Genomic DNA, 16,441 nt, shown 5'->3' with positions numbered 1-16,441 from the left:
AATTGCTCAACATCATCCTTTGAGAGCATGATAGTAACTTGGAGAAGACTTTGGCGTTTCCCGTGGCTTTGGATGACTTCTCTGCACAGGAATGGAATGTAGCTTCCACACTGTGCATGAACATCTCCCTTCTAGCCGTAGTATGACTAGGGCAGGCAGAATGAGAAGAAAGCAAGGCCTGGCACTTGGCCATGAATCAGATCCCACAGCTCTAGACAGGCGGCCATGTAACTGACTGAAAATCAGAGGAAGCCCAGAACAGAAAGGGTCTCTGAGATTTTCTTTGGGTTCCTCTCTCTCTCTCTCTCCTTTTCTTTTTCCTTTGCCTTTGCTTGCTTTCTTTTTTTAAGTAGGGGGGAAAGAAGGGGTTATAAGATGGGGCGGGTGGGAAGGGGGGAGAAAAAGTCTATCCCCCAACTCCCCCCTCCCTTGCTGTTTTGAAATACTATAAACACCAGGCACCAGAAGTTCTGGCATCAAACTGGGATTAGTAAGACAGATCCTGGGGTATTTCACATTAGCATATGGTCAAGCATCAGTCCTGATTCAAAGACTAGCTAGTGTTTTCTGCGTTGAAATTAAGGTGTCTGAAATAGAGGAGAGACCTGACCCTTAAAATCCTACTCTGTCCAAGAGAAGAAGAGTTCCCGGTGACGACCATCTCCTCCAGTTAGGGCTTTTTCAATGCTTCCACCCAGATGTGTGACGACACTGCCAGGGGAATTTCTGCCCCCTCCTTCCTGAAGCTGCCCAGCACTGGCCCCGGAGGCGGCCCGGTTCCGTGTTCTCATGACACAGGAATTATTTTTGGCATCGCACATATTTTCTCTAACGTTCTTGCCTGCCCCCTCCCCTTGGTTGCCTTTTGGGGAGGAGTTTTTTGGGCAACGCCGTGCAAACCGGGGGTTAACTCGGCTCAGCATGGTGAAGAGGGGGAGTGGGAGAGAGGACTGCCGCTTTTGCCTCCTCTGTGGCCCCTCTCCCCCGGCTCATGAAAGAGCCTGCTTTGAGTAGGCTCTGTGCTCACCATCCATCCCCTTTGCTGCCAGCCGAGGGGATATCGAGAGGTGGCGCGGGGGGCTGTACCTCGGGGACGGCATCTTAATGACTCAACTTGGCGGGCGTTAGAACAGCCCCATTCAGAGCTAGTTCACTCCCTGTGCAGTTGGCTCTCTCAGCCCCTGTCCATAGATGTTCTCTTGTTCACGCTGCATGAGGAAATGGAGGTTTCCAAGTGGGAAGCAGCCTTCCCGGTGCTTTAACTCTTCACTGAAGGGAAGAGGAGCTGCCCCAAATCTCAGCAGGCCCGGCTGCAGCTCCTGGGAGAGGGAGGGCCCCAGGGCTGGGGATGGAGGCCAGGGCCACTGGGATCACTTTTGCTTTCGGCCTCAAGAGGGAAGGGAGAGAGGAGTAAAGGGCACGCTTGAATTGTCCTTACAATCAGTTAGCAAATATTTACCCAGTTTGTCTGCCCTGGGCCAAGGTCCCATGAAGGATGCACAGAAGTCAATGTTGTGTCTGTGCCCCCCTCTTCCCGCAAGAGCACCGAGGCACTTATGGCCCAGTTAGAGCAGCAGGACATTGGCTTAGAAAAGCCAGCAAGACAGGGAGGCCTTTAATGAGGGCCAGTGAGTAATGTGGGCAGGAAGTGAGGGTGGCTGGGAAAGCATCTGTGGGTAGCAGGGCTTGGACTGGCCGCGAGGGAAGGAGTTTTAAGAAATGAAGGGGATGAGATGATGTAGGTAGGGAGGGCACAGAAGGAGACAGGGACATCCAAGTGGGGCTAAGTGAAATGATCCCATAGGAAATATGAAAAGAGGGGAAGACTCTTTCTGGCAGAAGAGAAGATATGGCTTGTTAGACTTTAGGTGGCTTTGGCTAAGGATGCCATCAGGGTAGCACTGACCCTGTCAGTGATGACATCTCCATCATGCCGCTGGGTGTGGCCACTGACGCGTGGCATCAGCACCATCCGGGAGGTTACTGGAAATGCAGATCCTCAGGCCCCAGCCCACACCTCCTGAGTCAGAAACTATAATCTGCTCCTTGGGTGATCTGTGTGCAAAGTCAAGTTTGAGAAGTGCTGGTCTCTTCAGCTCTAGTTCAGACCCGATTTCATTCAAGTAGTTGGACACACACACACACACACACACACACACATATCTTTGAGTGTCTCTCTGTGCTGTGGCTCTTCCTGGATGGAAATCTTTTATTCTGACTGAGAATTGCATTAGAATTCCTACGAAAGACCTAGAACAGCGAGAGACTTGGAGGAATTCACGGAACAGGAATGATTGAAGTGGTCTTTCTCCCGTGTCTCCCATTTGCATCACTTGGTGGTATTTACACCTCGGTGGACCCCAAAGGAACAGATGAGGGCTCCCTTCCCGCAGGAGTATGTGGTCTAGTTGGAGAGACAAATGCTCTGCCAGTGAAATAAGTAGAGAATAAAGAGGAGGGCTGGCTTGTGCCGCGTGACCTCGCTGAAGCTGGAGGTGCGGAAGTGAGCCCTTCCTGGAGGAAAGGGGCCATGAGGCGTCGTGAGGGATGGGGATCCCTTAGCCAGGCCCAGGGGATGAAGGGCACGTGCTTCAGGTGGGACATGGGACATGGAAGACCAAGGGGCTTTAGAGGCCGGCAGGGACTGGGGTAAGCGGCTCCCTCCTCCCTCCAGAGAACACGCATGCTTCATGCTGGTGAATCTGTTCTGCATCTCATCTCGGGCACTTTTTTCTTGGTCCGGCTGCTGTGCCGTCTGTTCGTTTTCTTAACGGAACGCAGTGGTATAGGATCAGGGCTGCTGCGCAGGCAGAGTGGCTTGAACCACACCTTCGCTCGCGCTGTTGGAGGCCTGTGGGCTTCTGGGGAAGAAGGCTGCAGGTGGGTAGGAGCTTTAGGGGAAAGCCCAGTGTGGGGAAAGAACCCCAGACCCAGGGAAGTGGTGGCGAGGACAAGAGCAGGAGAACTAGAAGTGCTGCAGTTGCTTTGCAGTGTAAGAAATAAAGAATCATTGTGTTGTGTGCCTGAAACAGGTCAATTGTACCTCAATAAAAATTTTTAATAAAAAAAAGAATGGCCTAGTGAGAATGGAACACTACCTTGGCATCTGCGGACTTCGCTGGTAAAGGAAGAACTTTTTTCTTTTTCTTTTCTTTCTTTCTTTTTTCCTTTTTTCTTTTCTTTTCTTTTCCTTTTTTTTTTTTTTTTTTTTAAAGGCAGACATCTCCAAGCAGAGAAAATCTATCCTACTGAGCCTGATTTGTCAATGGAGGAGCTGACCTAGAGCAGGAGGGTGACCAGGATGTCCCCTTTGCTGCTTCCCAGAGCAAGAATTCATCCTATTAAGTATTCCTGGAAGGCTTCACCCCCAACACACCCAGCTCAGCTAAACCTTTGAACCTACAAGAGGAATCTGCTCGAGGCATTTCCCAGAAGGCTGCCGTGCCATCAAGGGCATAGGACTTAGGGTCAAATGGCACGTTTGAGAGCTGGGTCCATCCCTGGGTGATGCCGGGCATGCCACTTGACATCCTGGGGATTGGCTTCCTTCTGGGCAGAGTACCTACTTTACAGGATCATTTCAGGATGAAATCGGTGGCAGGGTGATGAGAGTTCTGAAGCGCATGTGGCCCCTTCCTCGCTATGGCAGCAGGATGTCAGCTTGCCGAGGCCAGTTAGTCTCTTGGCTGGAGTCTGCACGGTGGAGGGTGTCGGGCAGGAGCAGGTATCGGAGGCCAGAGAGAGCAGTGGAGGGCCAGGCAGGGGCCCCTTGCAGCTGCTGGCTTCCCTCCTTTTCACAGGTGCCAATGCCATGAGCCTGCCCTACGCATCACTGGATGTGGTGAGATCAGAGGAGATGGAAAGACACTTTACTTTCAGTGGGAGAAGAGTCCTGCTCACCAGCAAGGGTGGCCATCTTTGCAAACCTGGAGTTTCCAATTCCACTGCCTGTCTTCCGGTGTGTTAGCCTGGATATGGCACGAGGGAATGAGGAAGCCTAGGAGAGCCTGGGTGACTGGGCAGGGAAGGAGGGAAAGCTGCTGAGAAGGTGTGCACATCCTGCTTTCCTTCCCTGCCCACCCTCTACCCACCCCCCACCCCGAACCTCCCTCTGCAGCCCTGCTCTGTAGGGGTGGTCGTCAGTCCTGATCCTAGAAATGCTGATGTTGTTCAATCCCCAGCTTTCAAGAGGCAGTCACCAGGAGGCAGCAGTGGGGACCTGGCAGCCAGCAGCTCGTGTGTCCTCTTTTATCATAAAAACTAAGTTAGAGAACGACACCTGGCACACAGGGACCACAGTGTCGTTTATAACACGTAGAGACGAGACACTGTGAGTGAACGAGCGCATGCTGCATGGTAACATGCCCACAGTAGGGAGGGGCTGGCTGTCGTGGAAACTTGAAAGAACTCTTTAAAATGTGATAAAATATTAAGAAGCCATAAATCTCATGAAATCTCAGTTTGTTTTATTTCTATCTTTCTGTACTTTTAAAATTGCCTACGTTAAATGTGTATTACCCTTATCTTCACCAAAGCGTTTTTTAAAAAGGAAACGATTTAAGATAAGCAGGGTTATAGGAGGGTAATGAATAACGAAGGTCTGTTTGCAACTGTGTGACAGGTCTGGTGCTGGCTGGCAATGGGCTCCCGGTTCGTGTGTCCTTGAGAAAGTCAGAGCTCGGGGCTTTTGTCCCAGGTCCACACATTCCCACTGTGTTTCTGGGCTTCAGTTTTCATCATCTCTAAAATGGGGATGATGGTACCTGCTCTTATCCTCTCCTGCTGGGTGAGATTTACAGATCAGCTTCTAAAGTGCTATATCAACTGTAGTGATTGGTCCAGACACAAAGTGGTATTACTCCCAACACGTTGAACAAAGAAAATCCTGCTAAAGCTTGGGCTCTGTGGGGCTAAGCACAGCACCACTTCACCACGGTCACTCCTATATACTCGCCTGGCTTTTCCTGGCTGGGCTGGGGACTGCACCTGTCCTCAGATTATATAAGGAGTAGGGCATCTGGAGCCCCACGTGGGCTGTACCTGTGGGGCTGCTTGGTAATTGAGCGCTGCTCTTCTTGGAGGCTGCCGGCAGCCCAGAAGCCGACTAGATAAGCATCTCCAGTGGGCCCCAGACATTGCTGTCAGCTCTGAATGCAGTCCAGGCCCGCTTTCCAGGACCACAGACTGCCTGTGTGGGTCAGGGAGGCAGGGGCTCAGCCCCAGCATAGGGGAGTTTGGGGGTTGAGGTATGAGACACTTTCCAGGATTCCTCCTTCAGGGAAGGGAGGAGTGGAGACATCCCCTCCTGTCTTAGCTTCCCCAACCCTCACTCCTCCTTTGTATCCTCTCTTTTAGGCCTTCTGATGTACTAGTCTGTAGTATGTCTCACCTCCCAGTGGGGCTTGGTCTCCTTCAGAGCAGGGCCCATGCCCCTCACCAGTGGTGTGTGTTTGTTGAAGTGGATGGATGCTTCCTTTCCCCTCATGGCTGTGCATCTGATCTGCCCAGTTCCTCCTGAATTTCTTCTATTTTGATTGGTTGACATTTGATGCCTTTATTCCCCTCTATAATAGATTCATACGCTAATCACCCTGCCTCGGGACAAACGTCAGATTTCACCCAGAAAGTGGGCCACGAGAGTACCCCCCGGTTCTGCCCATTTTTGCCTCTCCTTTGCAATTGCCTGTAGAGCCAAAGACGATTCTTTGGAACACCTTCAATTGTGGCTAGGCCTTATCTCTGAGGGCACATTTCATGCTTTCAAACAACCAACATCCATTCTCAGCCGAGTCTGGTGACTAAAGGAGGTGGGCAGGCCTTGATAATATTGTTTGGGGTTGAAAATAAAGTGTGTTCTATGAAGTGTTATGACTGATTTTCTTGTGTGGCTCTGAAATTAGTTCTAAAAGGCCTCCCAAAATACTTAGAGCAGTTTCAGAAACAGACCCGGTGTCAGTCCTCTGAAGACCTGTGATGGCAGGCCTGGAAGCCTGCAGTGCAGGAAGCCCTCCGGGTGATTCTGCTGGAGGCCAAAGTTGAGAATCAGGGCTCTGCAGAAGAGGACCAGTACCACCGCGGAGTTTAACTGAGGATCAGATGAGGCAGTCCAGGAAATGCACCTCTCCCCAGTGCTCCGTAAATACTAGTTTCCTTTTCCTTCCACCGAAAACAAAAACCCGAAAACAAAGCTTTTGATTTTAAGCTGCCTGCTTTGCCGTCGAGGTTCCCAGCCCTGGGTGCCCATGGGCCTCCCATGGCAAGCTTTAAGGTCCCCCCCAGTGCCCCGGCTGCACCCCAGCCCTATTACATCAGACTCTGGGGGGAAGGGCACGACCCAGGCATCCGTCTTTAGGGCTCCTCTGGTGACTCAAGTGAGCAGCCAGGATTGAGACGCACCCACGTTGCCTCTGCTCTGATGCCATCCAGGCAGCTTTCAGCCCCTGGGTGTGGGGGCCCAGCCATTCCCCCTGATCTCTGGGACCTAAAGCTGGTGTGCTCCTCCCTTTGGGCGGCCCTTGTGCAGCGGCCACATAGTCTCATGGAAGAGTCACGAGACCCCCTCCCAGTGGCATTTGACCTTCATTTCCTCTACTCACACCCTCCTAAGAATTGGCACCAGCTTAGAATTGCACCACCAACCCACAGACTGCTAGCTTAATTAGCTTCAATCTCCCTCCCTATCTGTTGAATTCCTTTCTCCTTGTAGGCCAGCTAACCTTAGAGGGTTAACAGGCCTAGTGTTATGGTACTCTGGTCCTGCTCCTGCTGAAAGTCAGGGGAGAATAGCTAAAGAAGGCACCAGCCCCACTGGTGCAGCTAGAGACATCCTGGGGGACCCCCATAACGAGCCGTGCTCACCTGAAAGTCGGCAACCAGGATCATCTTGACCAAGAGGTGATAATGATTCAGTTATCAACTTAAGCCAAGCCTGGAGCCCAGACACAGAAGTTAAGGAGTCCTGTGTAGGGTAACAAAGCTCTGGACACAGAGATCTTTCCTGGCTGAGTTGTGGCATATACACACTGGAGCTTGAGGTCAGTTTTGCTTTCTCTTCCAAGTAGATGCCTGGTCCTTAAGTGGTTGCTTCCCTTAGGATCAGATGTTTTAGAGTGTGAGGGGAGGGCAGGTATAAACTTGTAGATATTAGCATGTAAAAGAACAGGACAGAAATGTGCTCACCTGTATAATGCAGAAGAACATTCCTACCAGATGGACCGGCAGCCTTGAGGGAATCCCCTCGAGCGTACCCCCTGCCCACACCCCAGCCCCCCAGTGATGAGGGCTGCATCCCTCAGGCCCACAACACTGACCCCTTCTTCCTCCCCGACCCCATGCAAACTCAGAGTGCCTCAGTCCTGCTGCAGAGATTCCAAGCTGAGTGGTGCTCACTTAAGGACAGAGAATCTTTATGTCACTGTGTCCTTTTCAAATCTTGGCCTCCCTTTCTCCCATGGTGTCTGTGAGCACCCAGTTTGTGGGCAGGTGTCTGACAGCACACAGCACGTCAGAGGCGCACAGTCAACAGCAGTTTCCTTGCTTCCAGTGGGAAAATCTTTGATCTTGGACCCAGAAGAATTCAGCTGGAGACAATGTCTCTTATCAAGTTACTGGATCTCTCTAAATCTCAGCCGCTTCATCTATTAAGTGGGGATACTAGTTCCTATCCCTCGGGGTTGTTATGAGAAGCAAATGAGATAGCACACCCACAGGGGAGAAAGTGGATTCTGACCCTCAAGCGATGGAAGGGTGGTGTCCCTTCTGGGATCAGCTGAAATCCTGTCTCCCTGTGTAGCTTTCCGTGACCTTGCTCCTACTGACTCGTTTCTTATCTTAACCATGTGCGCTGTTTATTGTCCATGCGTAATTCCGTGGTTAATGGAGGTGTTTCAGGTTGTTGGCTCCCCAACCAGACTGTCTACTCCTCATAAGCGGGGGGCAGCATATCTGCCGTGCTCTTGCACGGGGCCCAACATGGAGTTGGATCAATGCTTCTGGGTCTGCAAGGAGGATGCCGTTAGCCAGGGCCCCATTTATGCTGTGTGTCCCATACAACAAATACTGTGCACCCGGGACCGCCCTGTGGTTGCAGGAGAGCCACCTAGAAAGACAGGAGTAGCCACTTTATAGAATCAGCAATTTAGAGTAAGAAATAAATTTGAGTCTTTTCTGATGATTTCGAAAACTTATGATAAACCATGCTTTTATGAGAAACCAGAGTGGAGCATAACAAATAGCATGGAGGACATGGGGAGATAGAGAGGAGAAGGGAGTTGGGGGAAATTGGAAGGGGAGGTGAACCATGAGAGACTATGGACTCTGAAAAACAATCTGAGGGGTTTGAAGGGGTGGAGGGTGGGAGGTCGGGGTACCAGGTGGTAGGTATTAGAGAGGGCACGGATTGCATGGAGCACTGGGTGTGGTGCAAAAATAATGAATACTGTTACGCTGAAAATAAATAAAAAAATAAATTTAAAAAAAAAAAAAAAACAGAGAATTCTAAAGTGCCATGTCTAGAATTGCCCGCCCCTACCCCACCCCCCCAAATGCTGGTCTATTGCAGGCAGTTCTAGGACCTATCTAGGGAGAGAAAATAAAGTGCAAGTATTTTTGGAAATGAAGCCTCATTGACCTGAGAAGCTTCAGCAATCTAACACAAACTTGTCACGATCAGCCCGACCCTCAGGGATGCCTCTAGCCCTGGGACAACATTGATTTGGCGATGAAGAGCAGCTGTTAGAGTAAAACTCTGAATGTGACTGACACTCAGATTTGCCAGATGTCACGACAGTTTTCCTCAGTGGAGAGCTTCCGAGTCCTTCCAGCCCTTGTACACTCGTCTCCTTTGATCCTGACAAATAAGACATGAGTCTCTCCCGTTTTACACACAAGGATTTCAGGGCACAGATAATGTATTCTCTCGCCCACATCGGATGGCTAGCTCGTCCTGTGGCCAGCACATGAAAACACCAGTCCTCCTGACTTCCAGCCTCCTTTCCTACTCGCGAAGAGGCCCGATCTGTGGTAAACTGCCGGAGGAAGCAGGCTGTGTGTGCATCAGTTAGGAAGGTCTTACTGTCACCCTTGGCGTTAACGATGCTTGTTCTTCAGTGTTGCTAAATAAATGAGAGCAGTGTTAGACGTTTTTTTCTTCCAGGAGTCCACGCTAGATATCAGATATCGTCGGGCTGTGTCAAGGTAACTGGATAATCCAATTAAAGTCCTGTTAGCCCCCGAGTGCAGCTATAAAAACAAGGTAGCTAAAATGGAGCTCATGGCTTTTGAAGTTAAGAGGCTGTGTGAGATTCTCAGTCTTTCTTTTTCTAAATGATGAGATGTTGTGGTTTCTTTATTTCTTGCTAACACCTCTGTCTCCTGGGGTTAAGCAGTGGAAAGAATATTATTGGCCTAGGAAGAGATGCATTCTAGCCCTCACGTAGTCACTGATTAGCTGGATTGTCCTGGGTGAGTAACTTAGCCTGGTCTGGCCTCAGTTTGCAGATATGTGAAATGGGGGCAAGAGCAATGCCGGTCTTGCCCATCTTACACGCAGGCTGTGAAGGTGGAATTAGACACGGAGCACCCATGTGTCTCAGAATCTCTTGGTGTCTGCCCACTGACCACGTGCTCTCCAAGGCAAGCAGGCATTGACTAGGCATTGACTTTGTGACCTTGGGCAAGTTAGACATCTCATCTGAGCCTCTGTTTCCACATGTGCGAACTGTGCCCTCCACACCTACCATATTATCATTAGGATTATAATGTCATATATGTAAGGTCCTTGGTGCAGTGTTGAGGCACAAAAGTAGGTGGGAATAAACTTCTCCATGGTCGAGGAAAACATGGTAGGTGCCTAGTCTCGAATGCCATTGCCAGACAGAGCATTGACTGCAGCCTGCCTTTCCCCTGACCCGGCTCTTCCTCTCTGCCTTGTCTGTCCTTGCACTCCGAGTGAGGGGCAACAGCGAAGGGGAACTGTGCCTGCAGACATTGGCATTCATGTCGCAGCCTCTGCTGGTGATCCTTTCTGCCCAGGATAGCTTTACCTAGATGCCCTAATAACTGGTCAGGTGCTGATGATGCTTTTGTTGGGGAGCATAGTTGGTGCTCGTGAAGGGAATCCAGCATCTGGAAGACGCTGGCTCTCCCTTACCTGCTCTCCAGACAGACAGGAATGAAGTGTACGTTTTGGTGTCCCGTCCCCTCCCAGCCTCCTTCCCTGTGCCCTGACATCTGCGAGCTAGAACAGCTGCTTGTGCTCCAAGGTCAGAGGTCAGGATTCCAATACAAATGGGAGGGACTCCTGTACAAACTACTGTTAACAACTAGGAGGCTCCGAGAGAGTGCAGATGGTGGAGTACTGGCCGGTACAGGGCGAGGGTTCCGAGAATGGATGTGGGGAGAGCAGAGGAGACAGAAGTTTGGGAAAGGAAACAGCAAGGGGAGAGGGGACGGGAAAAAAACGATTTCACTCATTTCACAATTTTTCTAAAGGGTCTCCCTGCCCATCAACAGTCTTCCCACAATCTGAGTGTATGGTGTGTAATCCATCCAGGGAGCTGGAGGGCCCATTTTTTTAAAAAAAAAATGAAGCATGTTGTAAAGTGAAACAGTCCCTCTGCCCCAAATCTTGAGGGTTTTGAGAAGTATGTCAACATTCTGTGAATCCCCAAGTACTAATCTTCCAGCCAAATATTAGGCTGCAAAACCAAACGGAAGGAGAAGCCACGACTAACTTTGGAAATCTCAGAAGGGCGGACTGAGGCAGCAAGCTGGAGCTGGTCAGAGGCGGCCTTGAGAACTGCATTGGACAGTTTATTGAAAAATAAATTTTAAAAAATATTTATTAAACAAGAAATACAGGTTATTTATAGAAACATAAGAAAATACAGACAAGTACTAGAAAAAAATAATAATAACCCCCCCTCGCATTACTGATGGATAAAAAGTCTCATTCTGGGACCCACTGGCCTGACGCAAAGCCACTTCCCCACTTACGTGCCCAAGGGCTGCAGGTGAATCACCTCTCCTCTGTGCCTCTGTTTCCTCATCTGTGAATCAGAGATAGCCATCATACTGCTTCTAAGGACAGGTGTGAGAATATAGGAAGCTAATGCAGTGGTGCTTAAAACAGCTCCTGAAATACAGTAAACACTATATATGAATGGCTGTAAGAATAATGGTTATTTTCCTTTTACTCTATCTCTAGACCTTTTCTTATATAATCGATAAGATGTATTATGTAGAATACTTATGTTTCTATGAAAATAGGTTATACCATACTCTTTAGTAAAATCATTTTTACTCGTGATCATTTTTTTTTCATGGACAGATTTGTTACTAATATTAGCTAACATTCCTAGCTTAAAGTTGGGATATACCTATGTAAAGATTTTAAATTATATCCAATCCTCACAATAATTTTGTTATTATATATATTATAAGTACTATTATGACCATTACACAGATGAGAAAAAACAGAGTCTGAGCAGTTCACGTAGCTGACGTGTACAGAGCCAAAACGAGTGGAGAAGTTACAATTTCAATCCAGGCAGGCTGGCTTTTGAACCTGCTTGTGTTAGGACTTAACGACATAGGCTTTGTGAGAAGATTTAGAAGAATTTCTTTAGAGTTTCCTGCAAGAGGCAGGTTTGGGTGTGTGTCATCTTTCCTTCTGTACCGCAAAGAGGAGGAAAGCAACCGTGAGACAGGCTGCTGACCTATGCTGGCAGGAGGAGAGAGAAAACGTGTTTGCACTCACTCCTTTTTAACCCTCACCAGCCGTGCTATGTGGGACAACAGACTGACAGATGTCTGCTCGCTGTTTCTTCTTGGGCTTGGGCTCTAATGGCCTTTCCAGTTTTCACTGTGGCGATCACTCTCTGATACCAAATGGGATCTAAGGTCCAGTCCTGGGCTTCCCGTTTTCTAAGTGCATTTTATCCAGAAAGAGGGCCTGGAAGCAGTTTTTCAGCTCGTTCTCCAGGGCCTCTGATAACAGCCTCCTGGGCCAGTGGCCACAGCCTCCTCACACTTCCCTGGGGTCCTCGCCCTAGTCCTCGGAAGCAGTTTTTCAGCTCGTTCTCCAGGGCCTCTGATAACAGCCTCCTGGGCCAGTGGCCACAGCCTCCTCACACTTCCCTGGGGTCCTCGCCCTAGTCCTCCAGTAACCCAGGACCAAGTCGCAGGCATTGCCAGCTGATGAGTCGGCAAGTCCGTGTTCCAAGCCCCTGCACATGAAGCCCGGGTCCGGGCAACACGGGTACAAGAGGAGGGAGGCAGTTCAGAGCACAAACACATGCGAAGGCAGGGCTGCTGACCGAGAGCAGAGGCTGCATGTGCTGGACCACAGGTGGGGGCCGCATCAGCTCTGCGGGAGGGTCTGGCTGCACCACGGTCTGGGGTCCCGGGGATGTCTTGACCTGGCGTGTGAGAGGATGACAGTGACATTTCAGGAACTGACCCTTCCCCTCTGCATTCAGGAGTAGCTCGGAGAGGAGGAAGGAGAAGTCCCGAGATGCCGCCAGGTGCCGGCGGAGCAAAGAGACAGAAGTCTTCTATGAACTGGCCCACGAGCTGCCCCTGCCGCACAGTGTGAGCTCCCACCTGGACAAAGCCTCCATCATGCGCCTGGCCATCAGTTTCCTGCGCACCCACAAGCTCCTGTCCTCAGGTGAGCCCGACAGTCACCACCCACTGGTGCCGGTGACAGTGACTGCCTGACCAGCGGGCGCTTGCTGGCGGGAGGCTCCCTCATGCTGCGGGCGTGGGGAATGCCCTGGGAAGGGCTCTGCGGAGCCTCCATCCACGTGGAGGCCACCACTGGGGCTTCGTTCCCTCATTCTGAACCCCTCCTTGCTGGCAGTGATCTGTACAATAAATAGGGCCATGGGGTGCAGAGCAGGGACGGGACCAAGGGAGTGGATAGGCACCCAGAAGCTGAGGAGGGCAATCGGGGCTGGACAGGAGGCCCTTCCACCAGTTTCCTCCTTGACCAGCCGCCTCCAGGCCCACACTCCACTGCGGAGCATGCCTTCAGGAAGCACCTGTCATCTTCCAGCTACCTTCTCCAGAAAGGCAGCAGTGTGCCCCTGCGCCCTTTCCCCTCTTACTAGCCGGTGTGCTTGACAAAGCACGTGATGTCTCTGCTCTCGGTTTCCTCGCCTGCAAAAAGGGGTTAAAAGCACTTACCGCACGGGGCATCTGTGAGAAGGAGAGGAGGCCAGGTCTGCGTCGCCCCTGCCCCGGCCACAGTCCCTCACACTGCGGAGTCCTTGGTGGGGAACAGCCTACCCACAGAACCTGCTAAAAATTCCGACCCTCCCTGGTATCACAGTGACTCTCAAGTTCACAAAACTTTTCTTTCTTTCTTTCTTTCTTTTTTTTTTTCTATTTTTTTCCCCCCTCAGAGTTCACAGTCTTCAAAAAACCATTTCCTGTTAGTCCTGACCAGAAAGAAGCAGCCTGGGGAGTTTTCCAGTTTCAGATCGTATGTGACAGTCCCATCGGGTCTGTCGGTTTCATAAGGAAACTGGGCGGCAGGGAGCGCCTCTCCCACGTGGCAGGTGGCCGTGTCCCAGCCGGGGATCCCGAGGGAGGCAGGCAGGCAGGCAAGGGAAGATTCTTTTGTGGTTGGTTTTGCTTTTCCTGAGTGAGCCTGATGCCTTGGAGCTGGTCGGCTCTGCCATCCTGTTATGAAGTGGCTATTCTGGGAAAGAAACCCAGAGCAGAGGGACTCCAGCGTGAGGTGGGGAGGCCAGACCAGCGTGTGCTATTCTGGGCCCTGGAACACAGGAAGGATATGGGGAAAGAAAGACCCACTGAGCTCCAAGGGTCGGAGGGCTAACTCTGTACTGTCCATGTAAAGAGTCTCAGAACTGAGCAGACTGGAGGGGGAGAACCAAGGGCAAAGACACGCTCTATAAATTCTTTCAGAGAAACAATGCCAGAGAATGGCAGGTTTGTCACAGATGCGACTGAAGTAGGGAACAGTGGCCTGGAGGCACCATCAGAGGGCACATGTGTACCTCTCTCTTTAAAGAGGCTTCTCTTTCTGGACAGGTGAGGGCAGTGTCTGGTAGGGTGAGAATCCTCTTTGCATAAACAAAGAGCCTGCAGTGGAGGAATTAAGGACTAGACAGAGACCCTTTCCCCACATTCAGAAACATCTCTTCAACTTCCCTGTTACGATACTTGCAATTCTCTTAGACAGGAATGCCTTTGGGTAAATCATTGCCTCCTTCCAGCCCAAGCCCCGTATCCCCACCGACAGAGACCCCAAAAGGAGTAATTTGTGCATCCGGGGGCACCTCTGTGATTGAACTTGGACTTTTGGAACATTGGAGAAAGAGGACAAGTGAGGTAGAAGTAGGTGAAGGTTGCTCAAAGTCACACACTTAGCATGCGGTGAGTCTGCACCTGGAATGCAAGTTCTTTCAAATCTGCATCTGTGGGAAAGACAGTCGTGGGAGGGCAGGAGCATCCCGCAGACCTGGCCAGGCAAAGATGTTGATGAGGGCTCGGTGTGGAGGGCAGAGGAGGGTTCTTCCTTGGCAAGAGGACCAGAGTGGAGCAGAGGCATCTGGGGGCCAGCCCGGATCAGTGGGGTGCAGAGATGGTCCTTACACGTAGAGTGAGCTGTCTCCATCCTTTCTCTTGGTTTCCAAGCTCTCCCCCACATAATCATCCTTCTCAGTGGTTCCTAGGTTGGCTTGGAGATGGCTGCAGATCAGAGGCTGGGTCCCCAGAGCATGTCTGCCTGCCTTGTGCTGGCGTGAGCCCCCCACGTGCCAGCCCTACTCCAAGAGATAGGACCACAGAGAGATAGCACACACACCTGCTCAGGGGCTATTGTAAGTCACGGGCACCAACTGCTGGCCCTCTGGCCGCGCTTGGCCCCAAACTGACCAGAGCCTCAGCATGTCCGCCCTGGTCCTCTCTGTCCTGAGGAGGGAAATGACGGAAAAGGATAAGAAGGGTCTACAATTGTCCCTCTGGTCCTGGTGCCCTTGAGGGAGCCACTCTCATAAAACACACATCATCTAGGGCAGGAGGAGGACACAGATGGCTTTCAACACCCCTTTTCTCTGCCTTCTCTTCCGGTCCTGCTGCACATTCTTTAGACCAAGTGTGGAGATCATTTTCAAGAATTGTATGTGAGCTCAGGTCTTTATTTATTTATTTTTCTTAAATCACACTTTGCTTTTTCAAAACAAGCAATCCAGTGGAAAGGAGTACAGGATGTATGGGCAGATAGACCCCCCCTGGGGACTCAGCCGCAGGGCCTTCTTTACAAGCTTGTGAGAATCTCTTCACTACCTCCCTGCTTTCCTTTCTCATCCACACAAGAGTGATCCCAGTCCTTCCCCTGAAGTGCTATTTGAGGATGGAGAGAAGTGGCGAGAAAAGCCCTTATCCTCTTGCCTGCCACATCTGAGGCTCTCTGTAAGTGACAGCTGAGAAATAGAGGTTATGATGAATAAGCAGATTGATTTATACTAAGTATAGGCTTCTGGAGAAATGATGTCAGCGGGAACCCAGTGGAAACCCACACTCCACTGTCCTCTTACCCACCGTCAGCTGGGCCTATCGAAATGCGGAGTGGCCAAGTTTTTCCAAGTCAAAACAAACCACAGATTCCTCACGGAAGCATTTCTAACAAAGGTGAGCACCAGGGTTGGCTCACTGTAAAATAGGAAATAGTTGGTTGCATACCTCAGAGTTCAAAAGGCTAAAAAAGACCAGGTTTTGCTTTAGAAAAGTTTCTTCTTTACTTAGTAACACGCTTCCCTTTGATTTTCACAGTAGGCTGTTCTGTGTGGGAATGTGGGAGAGGAAATCTCAGCGCTGAGAAATCCAAGCTGGGAGTCGGGGTGGCCGACTGAGATTCGTATCACAGGAAGCAAACTGAAACAATGGCTTTATGATATTAGCTTCCACGCTGGGCAGAGAACAGAACACACTCTGACGGGAACACATCGGTGGAAATACCGCTTGATTGTCTTAAATCCTCTTTCAAGATGAGCCCCACAGGCCACGACCAGATGAGGATCACTTCTGCATTCAGAGGGCCTGAGACAGCAGGAAATACACAAAATGCGTTTTTCATGATAAAATTGATTTTTGGCTTCCTCACACTCAGATATGGGGAAATCAAATGATTTTACATGATTGCCAGAGGTCCTCATGTAGCAAGTTTTCGAAAGAAAAATGTCAGCTTTATTACTGATGTATTAGCATGAAGGAATCGATCCATTCATGCTTTACCCCAGTCACCTTCCAAATCATGGCCTTTTCCGGTGCTATTTGGAGAGGGGCTGAGAGGCAAAGTCATGCCAGGATGTTAACGGCTGAAAGCAGCTAATGACAGTCTCTTCCAGAGATACTGACCCTGTTCAGATCACTCCCTTAATTTAAACCAAAAACGTCTGGTCAGTCAGCAGGT

General features: G+C 50.4%; 1 protein-coding gene across 1 annotated transcript in view; it reads left to right on the top strand.

The window, feature by feature from the left end:
• EPAS1 (endothelial PAS domain protein 1) overlaps positions 1 to 16,441 on the top strand; it is an 83,090-nt gene that overhangs the window by 34,804 nt on the left and 31,845 nt on the right. The window contains exon 2 of the mRNA XM_032351859.1: positions 12,480 to 12,670. Within this exon, the coding sequence (XP_032207750.1) occupies positions 12,480 to 12,670 (191 nt within the window). The remainder of the gene's footprint in view (positions 1 to 12,479; positions 12,671 to 16,441) is intronic.

The sequence above is a fragment of the Mustela erminea genome, chromosome 7, assembly GCF_009829155.1.
Source record: "Mustela erminea isolate mMusErm1 chromosome 7, mMusErm1.Pri, whole genome shotgun sequence".
NCBI classification, from domain to species: domain Eukaryota; kingdom Metazoa; phylum Chordata; class Mammalia; order Carnivora; family Mustelidae; genus Mustela; species Mustela erminea.
The sequence above is the reverse complement of the archived record's forward strand: the minus strand, read 5'-3'. Positions and strand labels throughout refer to the sequence as shown.